The sequence below is a fragment of the Notamacropus eugenii genome, chromosome 1 (genome assembly GCF_028372415.1).
Source record: "Notamacropus eugenii isolate mMacEug1 chromosome 1, mMacEug1.pri_v2, whole genome shotgun sequence".
Lineage (NCBI taxonomy): Eukaryota > Metazoa > Chordata > Mammalia > Diprotodontia > Macropodidae > Notamacropus > Notamacropus eugenii.
In genome coordinates this window covers 302,581,904-302,603,784 of record NC_092872.1, presented here as the reverse complement: position 1 = coordinate 302,603,784, position 21,881 = coordinate 302,581,904, and the positions used below count along the sequence as shown (strand labels likewise).

Below are 21,881 nucleotides of genomic sequence, written 5' to 3'. Positions count from 1 at the left end.
AAAATGAATGCAAAAAATTAATTAGTTCAAAAAAAATAAGAAGAGAGGCTTCTAGTTGGCACAATTAGAAAAGCCACTATCCTTATGACACAAGCCCATTGAATCATCTCCATGTGGATTTGGAAGTGCTATACACTTCCAACTGTACATACCCTTTGAGAGCTCTCATGAGAGTTTTCCTCTCCTCAACAATGAATGAAATTGTTAAGAGACTGAGACAATCCAATAAGAAAGAGAAGTACTCTGAGGTTCAGAATGTCATAAATGACAAGTTGTGAGTATGGAGGGATGATAACTTCTCTCATCATTGTTGACCAAGACAATACAAGGAATCAGAATTCCTTTTGTCCCATGACTGTGAAGTTATGCCTTATGATAAACGGGCTAGAAATGTGTTGGAATCTCACAGTGCTATCACTATGAACCCATAAAAGGAGATTGGGACTTGACTGAGGGAAGGAATGTGTGTGATTCATTGTAATATATGGAAGTTCAAGTTCCCTCAGAGGAGCATAATTAGTGCTCCATAATAATATCTTATACTTGGTATAGAATAGGGAATTAGTGGACTTTTTAGTATTTAAAATTTTAATATCCACAAGTTTCCAGTAATAATACACACAAAAATTTGAGACAAAGATATAGTTGTATTACTCAATAAGTTTGTTGGATTCAACAAATAAAAAGTAAATTTTCCAGATAACAGTTATAGTAAAAATAGAAGAATCAACCTTTTCACTTTGCAATGGTTGTTGTTATTTGTCCTTCATTTACTAAGAGAATCAATGACATCATGGGTGATGCCTTGACTTGTGTGTAAAGTGATTTAGGTGAGGCAGAGTTGCACAAAATCATCAGTCTCACCCTCTCTTCTAGAGTCATGGAAGTGGAGTGACAAGACAAAAGTCAAGACAAGTGATGATGGCCTGGGATGCAGTGTATGACCTGGGCATCTTCAATGTCTAACCATCCTCTAAGTGCTTCACAGCACCTACTTCAACCACCTTCATGGTTATTGGAACAAATTGTTCTCTCCTATTCTGCTGGGGGAAGTTTTCACAGGCTTGAGGTAGACATTCCCCTGACTTACCAATGGGTTTGAGATCTGTAGGTACCCTCAACCTGGTTTAGCCCATCTACCAAGACAGTTTACCAGGGTGTGTCCACTGCATATACTACAATTTCAAAAGCCACAGGTGAGAGTTGAGTGCCCAGGCAGCCCTGGGACAAGCTTGGCAAGTCCTCACAGCAGAGGTGCTAGTCCTGCTTGATCATCACATATACATTATTCAACAATAGTTATAGCTGAAGAAAACTGAACAGCTGACCAAGAATAAATTTCCAATTGCCTTTAAATTGGAACACCTTGATTCCAGAGATCTTTGGTAATCTGCTTACCCTTTCGGAAGACTGACTGGAGAATCCAATATGTTTGAACACTGATTCTTGTCTCAACCCACTGCATCCTTTTTTGTTCCCCAATTCAAGGCACTGTCCCAATTCTATTATGTCATTGACATACTATTATAGCATTGAAAATAGTCCTTCTCATCTTATGTTTTGTTGAATTTACCATATTAATGCAAACACAGAGAGTTTCATATTTTAGACTAGAGTAATATATCTTGCTACTGACTAATAGGAATGAAATCAAGATCTTAGAATTAATGTACATTATGCAATAAAGCATGTAAGAAGCACAGAAAAGAGTTTTAAAAGGTTAAAAAGGTTTATGCTCTTTTTAAAGTAAAACTAAAAATATTAAGCAATAACATAGTCATATAAAAAACAACTTTTTATAGAATCTTTGAAAAAGTCTTTGCAAAGTGAATGATAGGTTGAGGAAAGAAAGGGTTTTCCTAGAGAAACATATTAAGGATGCACCCAACTCTTGATTTTATTCACATCATTGTCTCCCTCACACACACTTGAAGTGATTACCGGAAATATTGGCCTCTTTCTCTTTGTTTTCAAATTTAATTTAATTTAATTTTTGCTACATTTTAAGTTCCAAAATGTCACCTTTCTTTGTCGGATAGTTCTCTCTATATAGATTAGTGATAAATTAAACAAATATTATTTCTGACATGCATGAATCTAAAACATAGAGTATGGCAGTATTAATATTTCTTCTTTGGTAATATATATTGATCGTTTACCTGTTGGGGAATGGCTCTTAAACTTATCAATTTGAGTCAGTTCATCATATATCTTAGGTATGATCTTTATCAGAGAAATTTGGTATCAAAATTTTCCCCCAGTTTCCCTACCTATTTCTCTTCTGGTTTTTTTTATTATATTGAATTTATTAGTACATAAACTTTCAATTTTACATAATTGAAATTGTCTGTTTTATCTTGTGCTATCCTTTCTGTGACTTGTTTAGTCGTGAGCTGTTCCCTAGCCATAGATCTGAAAGATAATTTCTTCCATGTTTTTCTAACTTGTTTATGATGACAACATTTCATATTTAGGTCACCTATTCATTTGGAGCTCATCTTGGTGTACAGCATGAGGTGTGGTTCTAAACCTGATTTCTGCCAGACAACTATCTAGTTTCCCCAGCAGTTTTTGTCAACATGTCCTACTCATAACTGGAGAGTTTGGAATTATTGAGCATTATGCTACTTTGATTAGATATGTTATATGCCCAGTTTTGTTCCCACTTATCATACCCTATTTTTTAAAAATTTTTTTCACTATTTGGCATTTTATTTTCCCATTATATGCAAAAACATTTTTCAACATTCACTCCTAAAACTTTGAGTTCCAAATTCTCTCCCTCTTTCCCTCCCTCTCTACCCTCCTCATTGAGAAGGCAAGCAATTAGATATAGGTCATACATGTGCAGTCATGCAAAACATTTCCATAATAGTCATGTTGTAAAAGAAAACATAGGAAAAAAGAAAACCAAAAAAAAAGTATGCTTCAATCTGTATTCAGATGCCACTAGTTCTTTCTCTGGGTTTGGACCACAGTTTTCATCATGAGTCCTTCAGAGCTGTGTTGGATCACTGTATTTTTGAGAACAGCTAAGTCATTAACAGATCATCATCTTACAATATTGCTTTACAGTGCATTTCACTTTGTATCAGCCCTTGCAAATCTTTCCAGGTTTTTCTGAGAGCATTCTGCTCATCATTTCTTGTAGTGCAATAGTAATAATAATAATCACATACCACAACTTGTTCAGTCATTCCCCAATTGATGGGCATCCCCTCAATTTCTAATTCTTTGCACCCAGAAATGAGCTGCTATAAATATTTTTGTACATATGCATCCTTTTCTTTTTGTTTTATCATTTTTTGGGCTGCAGACCTACTAGAGATACTTCTAGGGAATATAGAGCTTTATAGCCATTTGGACATAGTTTCAAATTGCTCCACAGAATGGTTGAATCAGTTCACAATTCTACCAATGGTGCATTAATGTCTCATTTCTCCCACATCCCCTCGACATTTGTCATTCACCATTTCTGTCCTACTAGCCAAACTAATAGGTATTTGTTAGTACCTCAGAATTGTTTTAACTTGCATTTATCCAATCAATAGTGATTTAGAGCCTTTTTTTCATATGGCTATAGATAGATTGGATTACTTCATTTGAAAACTGATCATATCTTTCAGTAATTTATCAATTGGGAAATGGATCTTATTTTTATAAATTTGACGCAGTTCTCAATATGTTTGACAAATGAAACCTTTATCAGAAAAACTTGCTTCAGTTTTTTCACAACTGCTATTGCTAAGTGTATTTGCCTCTATCCTCTTCTCTACTCTGTTTATTCTCTCTTTCCTTTCACCCTGTCCCTCCTCAAAAGTGTTTTGTCTCTGACTATCCTTCTCCCAACCAGACATCCCTTCTCTCACTCTCTCTTGTTTTTTATCCCCTTCCAATCTTATTTTTCTATAGAATAAGATAGATTTCTATACCCAAATGAGTATGTATGTTATTCCCTCTTTGAGCTAATTATGATGAGAGGAAGGTTCACTCACTCCCTCTCACCTTCCCCCCTCTTCCTCTCCACTATAAAAGCTTTTTCTTACTTCTTTTATGTGAGATAATGTACCCTATTCTACCCCCCTCTTTCTCCCAGAACCTTTCTATATATGTATATATATATATATGTATATATGTATATATGTATGTATGTATGTATATATATTCCTTCTAACTAATAATAAAAATGGATAAAAATGGTCTTATACATTACAAATATCATTTTCCCAAGTAGGAATATAAACACTTTAACTATTAAATGCCTTATGATTTCCCTTTTCTACTTACCTTTTTATGCTTCTCTTCAATCTTGTATTTGAAAGTCAAATTTTCTGTTCAGATCTAGTCTTTTCATCAAGAGTGATTGAAAGTCCTCTATCTCATTGAATATCCATTTTTTTCCCCCTGAAGGTTTATATTCAGCTTTTATGGGTAGGTGATTCTTGTTTGTAATCCTAGATTCTTTGAGCTCCAGAATATCATATTCCAAGTCCTCTGATCTTTTAATGTATAAGCTGCTAAATCTTATGTTATTCTGACTGTGGCTCCAAAATACTCAAATTGCTTCTTTCTGGCTGCTTACAATATTTTCTCACTGACCTGGGAACTCTGGAATTTGTCTATAATGGGATCTCAGGAGATGATTGTTGAATTCTTTTAATTTCTATTTTACCTTCTTGTTCTAGAAAACCATGACAGTTTTTCTTGATAACTCCTTGAAAGGAAATGTCTAGGCTCTTTTTGTCATTGCTTTCAGATAGTCCAATGATATTTAAATTCTCTCTCCTGGATGTATTTTCTAAAATGGTTGTTTTTCCATTGAGCTATTCATACAGTATTTTATTTTTTCGTTCTTTTGGTTTTAGTTGGTTGTTTATTGATTTTTCATAAAGTCATTAGCTTCCATTTGCTCCATCTTAATTTGTAAGGAGTGATTTTCTTCAGTGAGCTTTTGGACCTCCTTTTCCATTTGACCAACTCTGCTTTTTAAGGCATTCTTCTCCTCCTTGATTTTTGGGACCTCTTTTACCATTTCCCCTAGTCTGTTTTTAAGGTAATATTTTCTTCAGTAATTTTTGTGTCTCCTTTACCAAACTGTTGACTCATTTTTCATGATTTTCTTTCATCAATTTCGTTTCTCTTCCCAATTTTTCCTCTACCTCTCTTACTTGATTTTCAAAATCCTTTTTGAACTCTTCCATAGCCTGACACCAATTCATATTTTTCTTGGAGACTTTGCATATAGGAGCTTTGACTTCATTATATTTGTCTAAGCATGTATTTTGATCTTCTTTGTCACTATAGTAATTTTCTAGAGTCAAAGTTTTGCCATTATTTTCTCATACTCCCAGCCTATTACTTGACTTTTAAGTTTTTGTTAAAGTAGGGCTCTGCTTCCAGGACAGAGGGTGCACTGTCCCAAACTTCAGGAGTTTTGTGAAATTATTTTCAGAGATACTTCAAGTGCCTTGTAATGGAACTAGAAAGTCACAAACCTCATGCTTAGTGGATTCTTTTAATCTCATCCAAGTATAGGCTATTCTACAGTTTCCCAATTCTTTTAGTGTATCCTTTAAGACTTATAATATCCTCTTCTAAGATGCAAACCCAGTATATACTCCAAATATCAGTAATCTCCTGTAGCTGTTAGCACCCATAAAATTATAATACTTTTCAACCAACACTCTTATATTTTCCTTTATATCTCTATATACTTCCTTAAATATGGTTTTGGGAGAATCTAGTGTTAAGGGTAAAGCTACCACCAGTGCCAGTAGACTGGAGAAGTCAGGGCCTTCCTCAGCATTGTGCACTGTAGAATAGGGAAAAAAGACAGAAAACTAAGAGACATGCTTTTGTGGCCAGTGTCAGATATTTATTTCAATATCTATTCCCCTCAACTAGATTGCAATTCATTAAGGGGAGAGACAATATCTCTAAAAATTTTGCATTCCCAATACTTGACAGTAAATTTTCAATAAATGATGATGATGATTTTGGAAATTAATTCCAATTCAGGACTTGAACTTCCAGGAGCCAAGATGGTGGAGTGATATGGAAATGCTCTCCATATTACACAAGGAAAAATCCTGGAACAGTGAGATCAACCAAAGGGGAAAATAGTCTCTTAGCCCATGAGACTAGGAAAACTGCAAAGTGGGGTCCCTCTTGCTGTGGCTTCAGGGGACCAGTGCAGGACCAAAGCTGTCCAAGACAGCACCACCTCAGCAAACCTGGAGGAGATCCTGAGCTCCAAGGAGGTGGAGCCTGCAAAACCACCGACACCAGAATCCCAGGCAAGTGTCAGCACCCCAGGGGAATTAGGAAGAAACTAGTGCAGATGAGTACACCAAACGCTGAGCTTGCCTATGCCCTAGCTCAGCAGAGGAGACCTGCTGTGACCAGACCACCCCTCCCCCACACTTAATGGAGTTAGCTCCAGGGTAACTCTGGGGAAACTCAGAAAGACTCCACCTGACCTCTGCTTTCAAACAGCAGCCAGCTCAGCACCAGGTAAGCTGCAGCATTTTAGCTTCTAGCTAAAAGAACCAGAGACCACAAAACACAAAGCCAAGTTCTAGGCACAAGAACTTTGGGACAGAGCCTGTGCCCCAGAAGCAGATATCTACTTTAAAAACGAGGAAAAGGATAATCATTATGAGTAAGAAGCAAACCAGAAAAGAAAAGATCATAGAATCTTTCTATGGGGACAAGAGTCAAAACACGAATACCAAAGAGGTCAGCACTGAGACTGTACTCCCATCTGAAACTTCAGAAGGGAATATGAACTGGTCTCAAGACAAAAAAGCATTCTTGGAAGAGCTCAAGAAAGATTTTAAAAGGAAAATTAGAGAAATAGAAGAAAAACTGGCCAATGTTTTTAAAAATATGAAAAAATTCACTGAAGAGAATAGTTTCTTACAAAGGAAAATTACAAAATGGAAAAGGAAGTACAAAACCTAACTGAGAAAATAACTCCTTAAAATGAGCAATTGGAAAAGGAGATGCAAAAGATAACTGAAGAAAACAATTTGATAAAAATTAGAATTGGGGAAGTAGAAGCTGATGACTCTATGAGACATCAAGAATAAGTCAAAGAGAATCTAAAGAATGAAAAGATAGAAGAAAATGTAAAATATTTAATTGGATAAACAACTGACCTAGAAAATAGATCCAGGAGAGAAAAATCTAAAAAGTATTGGTCTACCAGAAAGCCATGGTGAAAAAAAATAACCCAGACAATATCTTCCAAGAAATCATCAAGAAAAACTCCTCAGAAGTCCTAAATCCAGAGGGAAAAATAGTCATTGAATCAATTCACTGTTCATCTCCTGAAAGGGATCCCAAACTAAAACCACCAAGGAATAACATTGCCAAATTCCAGAACTATCAAGTGAAGGAGAAAATACTGCAGGCAACCAGAAAGAAACAATTCAAATATTGAGGAAATACAGTCTGGATCACACAGGACCTTGCAGCTTCTACATTAAAAGACTGATGTGATTGTCAGATTTGTGGAGAATGGAGAAATTTTTGACCCAACAAGAGATAGAGAACATCATGATATGCAAAATGGATAGTTTTGATTACATTAAATTGAAAAGTTATTGCACAAACAGACCTAATGTAACCAAGAATAGGAGGGAAGCAGAAAACTGGGAAACCATTTTTGTAACTAGTGTCTGTGATAAAGGCCTCATTCCTAAAATATGTAGAGAACTGAGTCAAGTGTACAAGAATAAAAGTCATTCTCCAATTGATAAATGGTCAAAGGATATGAACAGGCAGTGTTCAAAGGAAGAATTTAAAGATATCTATAGTCATATTAAAAATGCTATGAATCATTATTGGTTCGAGAGATGCAAATCAAAACAACTCTGAGGTATCACATCACACCTATCAGGCTGGCTAACATGACAAAACAGGAAGATGATAAATGTTGGAGAAGATGTGGGAGAGCTGGATCACTAATTCATTGTTGGTAGAGCTGTGAGCTGATCCAAACATTCTGGACAGTGATTTGGAACTATGCCCAAAGGGCTACAAAAATATGTGTTCCCTTTGACCCAGCAAAACTAGGACTGTATCCCCAAGAGATCATAAAAATGGGAAAGGGTCCCACATGTACAAAAATATTTATAGCAACACTCTTTGTGTTGGCCAAAAACTGGACATCAAGGGGATGCCCATCAATCGGGGAATGACTGAACAAGTTGTGGTATATGAATGTAATAGAATACTATTGTGCTATAAGAAATGATGAACAGGAAGACTTGAGAGAGGCCTGGAAGGACTTATATGACCTGATGCTGAGTGAAAGGAGCAGAACCAGAACTTTGTACATAGCAACAACTACAGTGTTTGCCAGGAATTTTTCTGGTAGACTTAGTCCTTCCCAGCAATGCAAGGACCTAAAAAATTCCGAATGGACTCTTGAAGCAAAATGCCTTCCATATCCAGAGAAAGAACAATGGTATTGAATCCTAGAATGAAGCAGACCATTTTCTTTTGTATTGTGTGATGTTTTGTTTTCTTTTATGTTATCTCCCATTCGTTTTAATTCATGCAACATGACTAAGGTGAAAATGTATTTAATAGGAATGTATGTGTAGAACCTATATAAGATTGCACACTGTCTCAAGGAGGGAGGGAGGATGGAGGGGAGAAAGAAGGGAATGAAGGGGGAAAAATCTAAGATATATGCAAGTAATTGTAGAACTCTGAAAACAAAATGATTTAAAAAATGAAAAAATTCCACTTCAGTGGGTTTGTAGTCAGAAATCTTGGGTTCGTACTCCAACTCTGTTATTTATTAAATCTTCTGCTGTTTCTGGGCTTCAATTTCTTTATCTGTTAAATAAGAGGATTAACTCAATGACTTTTTTGGTATCTCTCAGTTATAAATCTATGTTTTAATAATGCTTAATTAAATTCATTACCATTTTGTTCAAGTATAGGTTACCTCCAAAATAGGCTCAGAATTAAAATGGATATGCGTGCTAACTGATTCAAATGTTCCCTCTAATCATGCAGATCATAATCTATTCATAGTTGCCCATCCTATGTGATACTTTTCCATCTTCTCCCTGAAGTTTGCCATAGGGAATCCATTCAACATGCAGGATGCCATCTTTGTTTTTTCTCAACATCATTAAGTTATCAGTGAAGAACTCTAGCTTTCTAATTGTCATTCTTTGAACTTGAAACATCACCCATCTTTCTTTCTTACAATTCCTTGATTACATCTTCTTCTTCTTTAGAGTTCCTCATTAGTTGCAGACAGTTCAATTTACCATGTGTTTCTCCAGTGCCCAATGCATGATATCCATCTTGAGTTCTATGGAGACAATATATTTCATAGTATTACTTCCATATAGAAAAAGTAGAAGAGAACAGTGTTGAAAATATGGGATTTTGCTTGTATGGGAAGTTTAGTGTCAATAAAGAAGCTTCATATATATATACACACATATATATATAATGTATATATATGAAGCTTTATTGAGTGTTGTTCCAAATGCATGTTGAAATATGGTCAACAGACCTTCTTCATTCACTTGGACTATGAGTCATTAAGATCTCTCTCAGGAGCCTCTGCAATTTCTGGGACTTAATGAAAGTGGCACAATGTCATCTGTCAACAGAAACAGCTGGAGTACCTTATCATTCATAGGGAATCCTTCTTAGACTCTGATTTGGAACTTTAACATTAACATGATAAATACTTATAGGTTAGATAAAGTGCACAGAGACTAAAGGCATAGAGACTATGCCCCTAAAATGAAATCTCTTTGAAAGTAATAAATATCCGAACTGTTGGTGTAAGAACTCACTATTTAAAAAAAAAAAAAAAACACCTAGTAGAGAAAACTGGAAAGTAGTCTGGCAAAAACTAAGTATAGAGCAACATCTTACACCATATACCCAGACAAGGTCTAATTGGATATATGATTAATAAAGGATAATATCATAAGTAAATTTAGGGAGCATGAAAAAAATTACCTGTCAGATTGATAAATAGAGAAAGAATTCATGACAAAACAAGAGATAGAAGTTCATTGGAGGCAAAATGGATAATTTTGATTATATTACATTAAAAATGTTTTGCACAAAATAAACCAATGTATCCAAAATTAGAAGGAAAACAGAAACTGGGAGGGGAGGGGATTTCTAAGTTTATCTGATAAAGTTCTCATTTCTCAAAAAATAGAGGACTAATTCAAATTTATAAAAATACAAGCTATTTCTCAATAAATGACCAAAAAATATGAACTGGTACCTTTTAGAAGAAGAAATCAAATCTGTTAATAGTTATATAAAAAATCCTTGAAATCATTAATTCAATTATGATTGAGGTACTCTCTCACACCCATCAGATTAGCTAAGGTGACAGAAAAAAAGAAAATTACAAATGCTAAAGGGGATGTGGAAAAATTGGGACACTAATGCGCTGTTGGTAGAATTGTGAACTAGTCCATTCATTCTGACGAACAATTTAGAACTATGCCCAAAAGGACATAAAACAGGGCATACCATTTGATCCAAAAATATCACTACTAGATCTGTATATGACTTAGATGAACTTATGCAAAGTGAAGTAAGTAGACTCAGGAGAAGATTGTACGTAGTAAGTGCAATACTATAAAGGTAAACAACTGTGAAGACTTAGTTACTCTAATTAAGAAAATCAAAAGAAGTTATGATGGAAATGCTATCCATTTTCAGAGAGAGAGCTGATGAACTCTAAATGCAGATTATTGAAATGTATTTTTTTTACTTGCTCCATTTTTCTTTTTTACTGTTTTTTCTTTTGCAATATGGCTAATATGGAAATATATTTTACATGACTTCACATGTATGATTGATATAAAATTTCTTGCCTTATCAATGAGAGGGAATGGATGAAAGGAGATAGAGAACTTGGAACCAAAAAAATGTTAAAAATTAATGTTAAAATTGATATGTGATTAATAAAATAAATAATTTTTAAAATAGTTGTACAAAATGGTCTAAATCATTAATAATTAGAGAAAAACCAATTCAAATAATTCCATGGTGCCATCTCATACTCATCAGATTAGCTAAGATATCAGAAAAATGAAATGGCAAATGCTGGAGGAGATGAGGAAAATAGGTACACAAAAGCACTGTTGGTAGAGATGTTACCTATTACATAATTATATAATATACATCACATAATCATTCTGGAGAACAATTTGGAACTATTCCCAAAGGCCTATAAAACTCTGTATACCTTTTGATCCAGCAATACCATTATTAGGGCTATTTCCCAAAGAGATCAAAGAAAATGAAAAAGGACCCTACGCACACAAATACTTTTAGAAGCTACTTTTGTGGTGACAAAGACTTGGAAACTGTGAGGAGCTCTTCATCACTTGCAGAATGGTGGAACAAACTATACTATATAATTGTGCTAGGATATTATTGGATTGTAAGAAATGATAGAGAGGATTTCAGAAAAACCTGGGAAGACAAATATGAGCTGATACAAACTGAAGTGGGCAGGACCAGGAGAACAACCTATACAGTAATGGCATTGTTGCAATGACAATCCCCTGTGAAAGACTTAGCAATTCTTATACATACAACGATCCAAGACAATTACAAAGGACTCATGAGAAAAGTTGCTATCTATCTCCAGATAGAGAACTTATAGACTTTGAGTGCTGATCAAAGCATAATTTTTCTCTTTACTTTTTTTTTTTGCATCAAGGCTAATGTAGACATATTTTTTGCATGATTTCATATATGTAATGGATATTGTATTTCTTACCTTCTCAATAGGTGGGGGAGAAAAAATTTGGAACTGAAAATAAAAATTTTAAATTAAATTTTAAAAAGAAAATAATATGTGAATATATTCACATGTTATTAAAATTACTATATAAATTAAAATATTATAATGAAGATATTAAAAGGAAAACATTTTTGAAAATTTTTCATTTAAATAAAAATGATTTCGGTATCACTGTTATTTTCATTTTCACTACTTTTGTCTTTGTTCTCTTCTTTTTATGGGACTAAGAATATACTATTCAGGTTTTATATATGAAAAATGTAGGAAAAAGGTGTACTTTATACTAGGGGTAAAAAAAAAATGTAGTATTCCAGCAACCTAGCGCTTCCTAAAATGAACCATCATTCAATCCTAAGAATCATTATTGTTATTTATTTTTATGTAGTAAAGAGCAAGAAGCAACAGCAGAAAGTCATCAGAAAGTTATAGTGTCACTCAACATGAAGATGAAAGAAAAAGCTGAAAGTAATTTTACCAAAAAAGAGATATATGACAGAAATAAATTTACAGAAGACAAAGTTGCCTACTATCAAGGTCTATTGAATGCGTTAAATGATGAATTGGATGCAGAAAGGGCAGCATTTAATCAGAATAAAGAAAACTTAGAGAAAATGGTAAATATCATGATTAATACTTTTATAGAACTGAGAATTAGAAGGACCCTTAGGGATAACCTTGATTAGCCTCATACACCAGTTGATTGAACTTATGCTCAGATTACAAGATGACTTAGACAAAAGTCTTATAAGACCTTATTTAAGGACATACAGTGTCAGGTGGAAATTACTAGTCCTATGATCAATTCTTGATCCCCTGAAGTGGTAGGCTCATTTTATAATACTGGCAAAGGTGGAGGGGATAAAGCACTAAATATCTAGGGAACTTTAATGCAACTTCTGCCTTGTATAAGGTATCTGAAATTACAGAGCCTACTCAGATCCCCCAGAGACACCTGGAAAAGCAGATAACTTCCACTTAAAACAACTTTCTAAGAATATATACATATATGCATATACATATGTACACATACATGTATGTATTTGGAGATATATATATACACACACATACACACATTCATTTGTATGTAGAAATGTAACTTACACAATAGGGAAATAGGAGGGAACAGGCAGAAGACAAAGGGGGAATGATAAAAGGGAGGGCAGATAAAGGGAGGCAGTTGTTAGAATCAAAGTAGAATTTTGAGAAGGGGCCAGTGGGGAGCAGGAAGAAACAGAAGGAAATGGAATAGAAGAAATTGTTGTTCAAGTTTTTCAGTCACATCCAACATTTCATGGTGCCATTTAGGGTTTTCTTGTCAGAGATACTGAAGTTGTTGACCATTTGCTTCCCTAGATCATTTTATAGATGGTGAAACTGAGGCAAACAGTGTTAAGTGACTTGCCCAAGGTCACAAAGCTAGTAGGTGTCTAAGGCTGATTTTGAACTCATGAAGATGAGTCTTCCTGATTGCCCAGGGATCAATCACTGTGCCACCTAGTTGCCCTATGGCAGGGAAATACACAGCAATCTTAACTGTGAATGTGAATGGGGTGAGCTCATCCCTAAAACAAGAGCAGATAGCAAAATGGATTCAAAATCAGGATCCACATTATTCTCTTTACAAAAGATACAACTGAAACAGAAAGAAATACACTGAGCTAAAATAAAGGATGAGAGCAGAGTCTAATATGCCTCAACTGAAGTAAAAAAAAAAAAAGACAGGGGTGGCAATCATGATCTCATACAAAGCAAAAAGAGAAATAGACCTAATTATAAAAGATAATCAGGGAAACTACATTATGCTAAATGGTACCACAGGCAATGAAATAACATCAAAAATCTTTACAGTAAGTTTCTCTAATAAAGGTCTTAGCATCTCTTGATTAACTTCTTAAAGAGGTCTATTCACTGAATTGGCATTACCTCACTCAAAGTGAGAACCCAGAATGACCTTAGCATAAAAGGGCCAGGGTCTCACATTACATCCTGGGCCATCTCCAGTCATCCTGAGGAATATCTGGCCACTGGACCCAGATGGCTCAAGAGGAGAAAGTGAGATTGGTGACCTTGCATAGTCCTCCCTCCCTCAAATCCAAGTCAACTGCAAGTCATGTCTTCATCTCTCTGATGTCATGGTCCTTTTCGAGAATGAAGGACAAACACAACAACAATAAAGGCCTTACTCTTCAAATATGTACTGAACATAGAATGGAGTCAAATAATAGCCATTCCCCAACTGATAAACTGTCAAAAGACATAGTTTTCAGAAGAAGAAATCAAAATTATCTATAGTCACATAAAAAAATGCTTTAAATCACTATTGATTAGAAAAAAAAATTAAAACAACTCTGAGGTAACATCTCACACCTATCAGAAGTGACAGATCCTGGAGGACATGAGGAAAAATAGTTACACTGATGAACCACTGGTAGAATAGACCTGGTCCAATCATTCTGGAGAACTATTTAGAATATGCTCAAAGGGCTCTAAAACTGTGTATATCCTTTTGAACCAGAAATACCACCACTAGGTCTGTATCACAAAGAGTTCAAAGAAAAAAAGAAAAGAATCCATATATACAAAAAAACTATAGCAACTCTTTTTGTGGCGACAAAGAATTAGAAATTGATGGAATACTCATCGATTGGAGAATGGTTGAACAAGTTGTGGCATATAATTGTGATGAAGTACTACTGTGCCATAAGAAATGATGAAGGAGGTGGTTTCAGAAAAACATGGCAAAATCCATATGAATTGAGGCAATGTGATGAACCAGAAGGTCACTATACATAGTAATAGCAATGTTGTAATGATGATCAGCTGTGTAAGGCTTGGCTATTTTGATCAATACAGAGATAGAAGATAATTTCAAAGGACTCATGATGAAAAAAGCTATGTACTTCCAGTGAAAGAACTGATACACTCTGAATGCAGATTGAAGAATACTTTTTAAAACTTTATGTATTTTTATTGTTTTATTTTGTGTTTTCTTTTGCCACAAAGATAATATGAAAATATGCTTTGCGTGACTTCACAGGTAAAATTGATATCAAATTGCTTAGCTTCTCAAGGAGTGAAGAAGGAGAAAATTTGGAACTCAAATTGAAAAAAAATGATTGTTTAAAAATTACATGTGATTAGAAGGAAAAGTAAAAAAAAATACATTAAATTGGGAAATGGCGAACGGAGGCAGCTCAGTGGATAGAGTGCTGGGCCTGTAGTCAGGAAGATTGATCTTCCCAACTTCCAATCTGGCCTTAGAAAGCTGTGTGACCCTGAGCAAGTAACTGAGCTCTGTTTGCCTCAGTTTCCTCATCTCTAAAATGAGCTAGAGAAGGAAATGGCAAACCACTTCAGTATCTTTGCCAAGAAAACCCCAAAGAGAATCACAAAGAGTCAAACATAACTAAATGACTGAACAAACAACAACAAATGAGAAATATTTAATGAAATAAATAAAAATAATTTTTTTTTAAAATAAGCATGCAATATTAGTCTAATCAACACTATTGTAACCAACTGAATAAAGAAACATTTCCAAAAATCCTCCAATGGAATTTTTCATTCTGGACAGAGAGATATTTTCTTCAGAGCATTTGAAAAATTGAATTTTGTTTGTCAAGTGTAATTTTTTCCTTATGCATATGTTTTCCCCCACATCCTACTAAGTTAAAATACTGATTTTATCTAAAAAAACCTTATCTAAAGAAAACATATATAAAGAAAAACTATTAAAAATGTAAAAATATTTTCTTTAACAACATATTATAGTTTGTCTTTGAGACGTTTACTGTTTGCAAATATAGATGACTGATTTAAAAAAACAAAAAGATGATGAAATTAAGAAGAGTCTTCAAAAGAAGAAAGAAATGTCTAAAATGAATGCCGAAATAGCAGACATAAAGGAAAAATTCAGGAGCAAAACAGGGGTAAGAATAAAATAGTTTATTGATATATTAGACACTGTCAGTACATTAGCATCTAAGTAGAAAAGTTTGAAAAGTTAAATATTGCTCCACACAATTCTTGAGAGTGAATTGATACCTTAGTATTTTTTATGCTATATTTAAAAATTATAACGTATTCATGTCTTTACATATCATCATATCTTAGATGCAAGGGATACATAATGAGCCCAAAAAACAAATTACTTTACAATGATTATAAAGCTGGAGAAAAAAGCTGTGGGATATATTTTGGAATTCATATAAAACTACCTAAATTCTTTGAAGCAGACCATATTTTATTGAGATTACTTTACTTTAAAATTACATAGTAATCACAGGCATTCATTTCTATTCCATGGTGCTTAATGGATTCAGAATAATCATTCAGAATTTGTGAAAAAAATTGAAGACAAACTAGGCTGAAGTTTACTTTACATTATCTGAGAAAAAGAAATCCACTTAGTAAATCAATAAATGGGAAATGTTTATCTACTTAAATTCTCAAACAATTCAGAATTCTTCAGGCTTAGTAAGAACTTTAAAATACCTTATTTCATTTGGACCTCACAATAATTCTGTGCAATATTCTTATGCCCATTTTACAGATGTAGAAACTCAAGCTCACAGAGATTAATTGATTTGGCCATTGTCAGACAGGTGGTAGACATTGTAGGTAGGATTCAAATACTGGTGTTTATGACTCCTGAGTAACTGGAAATATCGTGGTACCCTGAAAAGGAATAGGAAAGTTCAGAATAGGAGTAGTTTTTTGGGGAAAGATAATAAATTTTGTTAGTGGCATGTTGAGATGAGGGGCCTTATGTGACAATCAGTCTGAAATCTGTCCAATAGACACATGTGATACAGACTTCAAAAGAAGAGAAGTTGTTGAATTTTAATAGCAAAATGAGAATCTTGATATGGTAGTGAGAAGCATTAAGTATGCCTGCCTCCACATTTGAAGTGGGGAGAAGGAAAAAAGAAAGGTCAGTATTGGAAAGGGCTCTTATCTATGTGGAATCCTTAGTATGAACTCAGGTTTCAATTCATGTGAGTAGGTGAAGAAAAATAAGGGAATACAGTTAAAGATGAAAAATATTGTTCTTTAATAATGGAAATGAGTGTTTTAATGGAATAATGAAATTGGTAGTCAAAGGAAAATAGGACTTTTGGGAAGGGATGGAATGAATTGGAGTGAATATAGGTATGAGAGTAGAAGTAGGGGTTCAGTAACAGATGGATGGATCTAGTGAATGGGACAATGTGTCTCAATGACAGGAATCAGGGGACTAAAAAGTTGAGAAATTACCTACAGGGAAAGTGATGTATGGTACTGACAGATGTGGCTAGTTCAAAAGCTTATAAAGTCAGGTAACTCCAAGCTTCCATATATAATTTTAATTATATGGTGGCAATTTCTACAATTTAATCCCTTTGGTTTCTTGGTCAGCCCCACGGGCTAGGATAGGATGGGATCAAGTAGAAATAGAACCTATTCCCCAAACCCATAAGCTCAAAAGAACATTGGATAGTGAAACTAGACTTCACAAGTCACAACCCAGATTAAGTTGTTTTCTACTTTTTCAAATACTACTAGGTAAGAGTTTGAGGGAGATAAACTTTGTGGCAATGGATGAGTGCATAATGAGCCTTTTCACTCTTTCCAACCAATTCCCAAGGGATATTTTAGCAGGACTTGAATCTTCTTGGATCCAAAGTATCCAAGTTTGTAAAGAACTAAACAATTTAATCAGACTCCTCATTTTTTACAATTACTGGAAGCCATTTGGGGTTCATTATAAACAATGACAGTTTCTCTTAGTGTTCTTGGAGCAGAATAATATGTACTTGCTGGAAATAAGAAGCACTATAAGAAGAGTTACTATTCCCTCAGTGCCATCTGAAGAGCATTCACCTACAAAGTACTCTCTGTAATCAGGACAAGGAGAATAATATCCCCTGCCCATTCAGTGCAACTGAGCTATCAAAATTCTCCCTAGAATTCTTGTTAGATATTAAGTCATTTCATTTTTAACAGGCAATCACTGAACAAGCTGTGGAGCAAGAAGAGCTGGAAGATGGAATGAAAATCTTGCAAGAACAGTTTCAGGAGGACTTGAAACAACCAGAGCAACTGGTGAAGGCAAGGTATTATATTGTCTTTTGGTTCATGTATTTGTAGATGGCTATATATTTCTTTGAGTAGTTGAAAGCATTTTGTAAACCTGGATACATTTAATAATAATTGCTTGATTTATGATATCACATATCATCCTCGATGTTATAGAGATTAAGATCAGTTTTTATAAATAATTGATTTTGCCCTGTAACTGCTTTTGTCCTGTAAGTGTTTAAGTCAGGATTCTTTGTCTCTGAAATCAGTTCAGAGTTCAACTGTCTTGTAATGGGTTAAGTTTAAAAATCTAGTTCTCTTGCCTCAAGGAATTTAACTGATCTTGGAGAATGCAATGTGAACACAAAGGGAATTTGGGCCTGATATTTTTAGATGACCAGACTGGCCTTCAAGGCTGTCTGATTTGCTTTCCAAAAGTCTGGGGTACTATCTTGTACCTACACTCAGACAATGAGCACTTCTTAGTCTCATGAAGGAAAAGCAAGGGTCATCGCTAGCCCGCATTACCAAACTTCCAACTCAAGACATTCCTAACAGTGAGAACTGTCCAAAAGTCAACTGAATTACCTTCAAAAGGGCAGTGAGTCTTCACGGTCTCCAAGTAGATGTTGCATGACTAATTGTTGGGGATGTTGTAGATAGTATTTGTTCCCTGTGCCTCAGCTCTGTAACCAACTATGTTGCCCATAATCCCATGATATCTCTCCTGCTGTGTTCTTTGTTCTGTATTCACCAAAACCTACCTAAAGGAAATTGTCCTTTACTTGTGAGCTTTTGCATTGATGGAGGCAATCCATTGGCCCACTTATTGACTGGTAGAATGCCCCTGTTAATAAATTTTATATTGTTCAGAGAGGTACTTCAGTTTACACTTCTGTTAAATTCAAACATGACATTAGAAAACTGTTGAGGTTGAAACCTAGGGATGCCAAAAACTGTTGAAGTTTCATGATGTATTATGGTGGAGCTGTCTCAAAAAATTCAGAGAAAGACCACCTCTAATCCAAGTATAGGCATTTATTGAGATTGATGCCTCTCATGAAGCAGGTTAAGTTCCAAGAGGAACTAACAACTTCAGAGAAATCAAGATGGATTTTTTTGGGTAAAGATGCAATTACATAACAGAGATTTGGGTAGAATATAGGAATATGGCTAATATTAAAAAGGCAGGAGGATCAATGAGAAAGATATTGCAATGGTCCAAGCAAGAGAGGATGAGGGCTTGACCTAGTGTGGTGTCAGGTTCAGAAGAGAGACAGGGGCATAACATAATGTAACACAATGTTATTAAAATGGAATTAACAGGGATTGGCAACTGACTGGATATGAGAATGGGGGATGAGAGAGAGCAAGAAGTTAAGGATGACTTAGGTTGTGAACCTGGTTGACCAGGAGAATTATGTCCTTGACAATAACAGAGAAGTTAGGAAGAGGGTATGATTTGGGAGGGAAAAAAATGAGTTCAGTTCTGGACATATTGTACTTAACTTGTCTATGAAACATTGAGTTTGAGATGTCCAATAGGCAACTGGAGAGGAGAGACTAGAAATCAGAAGAGAGGCTAGACATGGATAAGTAAATCTGAGAATCATCAGCACAGAGATGGTATTGAATTTATGGTGCTGATGAGATCAAATGAAAACTAGATAATCTCAGGAAGTATAAAATCACTCTACTACTACTACTAATCAGTAATATTTAGCACTATTAAAAACTACATCAAAATTCACCTTCCACCTAAGCAGACGTAGTCACAAATCTTTGGAGAAAATTATGAAGAGATACCACCTAGCTTCCTAAGAGACAATCCTATATTGAAACAAATCTTAGAATCATGAACTTATGGTTGGAAGGTCATTTAGACCAACACTTACCCAAATCACAAGCCTTATCTACAACATACCCAACAATTAGTTGTCCAGCATCTGCTTAGAGACCTTGAAGATTCACTTCCCTGAAGATAATTCAGTTGACTTTTGGACAGTTCTCACTGTTAGGAAGGTTTTCCTTATGTTGAACTTTGTGTTGAATTTATCATCTTGTAATTTTCATTTACTGGTCCTAGATCTACTCTCTGGGACAAATAAAAATAAGTCTAATCTTTTTTCCATACTGTTACCCTCTCCAGATGTTCTTAACCTGGTGTCCCAAGATACTTTTGGAGTCCATGGATAGATTTCAGTGTGTCTAAGAACTTGAAACTTCAAATATTTTAATAACTGTATTTCAATATAATTGACTTTTCCTATGTGTTTTATTTTTTTCCACTTAAAAATCTTATTCTGAGGAATACATAGCTTACATTAGACTTCCAAAAAGATTCATGATACAAAAAGTTTAAAATCCCTTTTTCTAAAGTGTGAAAACTGGTGCAAAGTTTCCTCTGAATCTTTCCTTCTTCAGGCTAAGGATCACTAGTTTTGGGGTTTTTTTCCAAATGAAGATTTTATGACATAAATTCTAAACCTTTATAATACTAGGTACCCTTTTAAAGATACTCTCCAGTTTGTTAATATCCTTCTAAAATGGCACCTAGATCTGAGAACAACATTCCAGTAGTGGTCTGACCAGAACAATAGACCTGAAAGACAAACAACTCTTGTGAGAGAACTCAGTATGCACTACATCCAAATAGCATACCTGAGTGAAACAAAGCTGGCAAATGGAAAGCCAGCTTAGAGAAGTAGGAGCTGAATATATGTTTTTCTGGAGTGGCTGATGATGAGGCATGCCATGCCATGAAGCTGGCGAAGGCTTTGCAATCAAAGCTAACATAGTCAACAGTTTTTTATGCCTCCACAAAGGAATGATGACAAGCTCATGACAATGTGGTTGCTACTTGTAGAAAAATGCCAAGCCACTATGATGAGTGCATATGCTCCCACCATGATGAGTCCTGATGAGGCTAAAGAAAAATTTTATGAAGATCTGAAGACACTTATCATCAATGTACCAAAAGAGAACAAACTTGTAATTTTGAGTGACTTTAATGCTAGAGCAGGCACAGACTATGAGGCATGACAGGGAAATCCTTGGGAAGAATGGAGTCAGAAACAGCAACAGAGCAATGGTCACTTACTACTGAAGACTTGTGTATCTCATGACCTTTGTATCATCAACACCTTCCTTCATTTATCTAAAGGCAATAAAACTTTGTGAATGCATCCTTGCAGCAAACATTAACATTTAATAGACTGTCATTGTAAGAAGAGACAGACAAGATATGAGAGTGACAAAGATGATATGTGACTAAACTGATAGATTTATTCTCTGGAAAACAAACATTTGCATTCAACAAAAGCAGTATTCCCAAGGCAAGACGATTATCAGAAGACTCAAGGTCAACAGATTAGAGCATTTTAGATCACACAGGACTTTGCAGCTTCTACATTAAAAGATCGAAGGAATTGGAATCCAATATTCCATAAGGCAAAGGAGCTGGGACTACAACTAAGGATCAACTACCTAGCAAAGTTCAGCATAACATTTCAGTCAAGGAGACTGTCATTCAATGAGGTAAAGGATTTTCACATCTTCCTGACAAAAACACGAGAACTTAATAGACAATTCAGTCTTCAAATGCAGGTCTCAAGAGAAGCATAAAAGGTAAACGGGGGAAAAAAACTTGTTACTCAATTTGGGCAAACTGTTTACCTCCCTACAAGGGAAGATGATACCTGTGAATCTTGAGAATTGTGCATCTGTTATGAAATATAAAAGGGATATACATAGAGGGAACGAGTATAAAGTAAATGAAGTCATGTTAAAAATATGATTTAAGTATGCTGAAGGGATTGTAACAGGAGGAGTGAAAAGGAGGGAGCAGAAAATGGTAAATTACATCACAGGAAGAAGTACAAAATTATAGTAGAGGGAAAGAGGGGAGGGTGATGAGCATTGTTTGAGAGGTATTCTCATCTGATTTGTTTCAAGGAGGGAACAATAAACTTAAGTAGATAATCTTATCTAGCTCTATAGGCAG

The 21,881-nt window shown here is 35.0% G+C and overlaps 1 protein-coding gene across 3 annotated transcripts in view; it reads left to right on the top strand.

Moving 5' to 3' along the window:
- The window catches only part of CCDC175 (coiled-coil domain containing 175), a 118,737-nt gene that overhangs the window by 23,634 nt on the left and 73,222 nt on the right, over nucleotides 1-21,881 (top strand). For all 3 annotated transcript variants that reach the window (XM_072629348.1, XM_072629349.1, XM_072629347.1), the window contains exons 5-7: nucleotides 12,204-12,432; nucleotides 15,625-15,747; nucleotides 17,804-17,913. In XM_072629348.1, coding sequence (XP_072485449.1) covers nucleotides 12,204-12,432; nucleotides 15,625-15,747; nucleotides 17,804-17,913 — 462 coding nt within the window. The remainder of the gene's footprint in view (nucleotides 1-12,203; nucleotides 12,433-15,624; nucleotides 15,748-17,803; nucleotides 17,914-21,881) is intronic.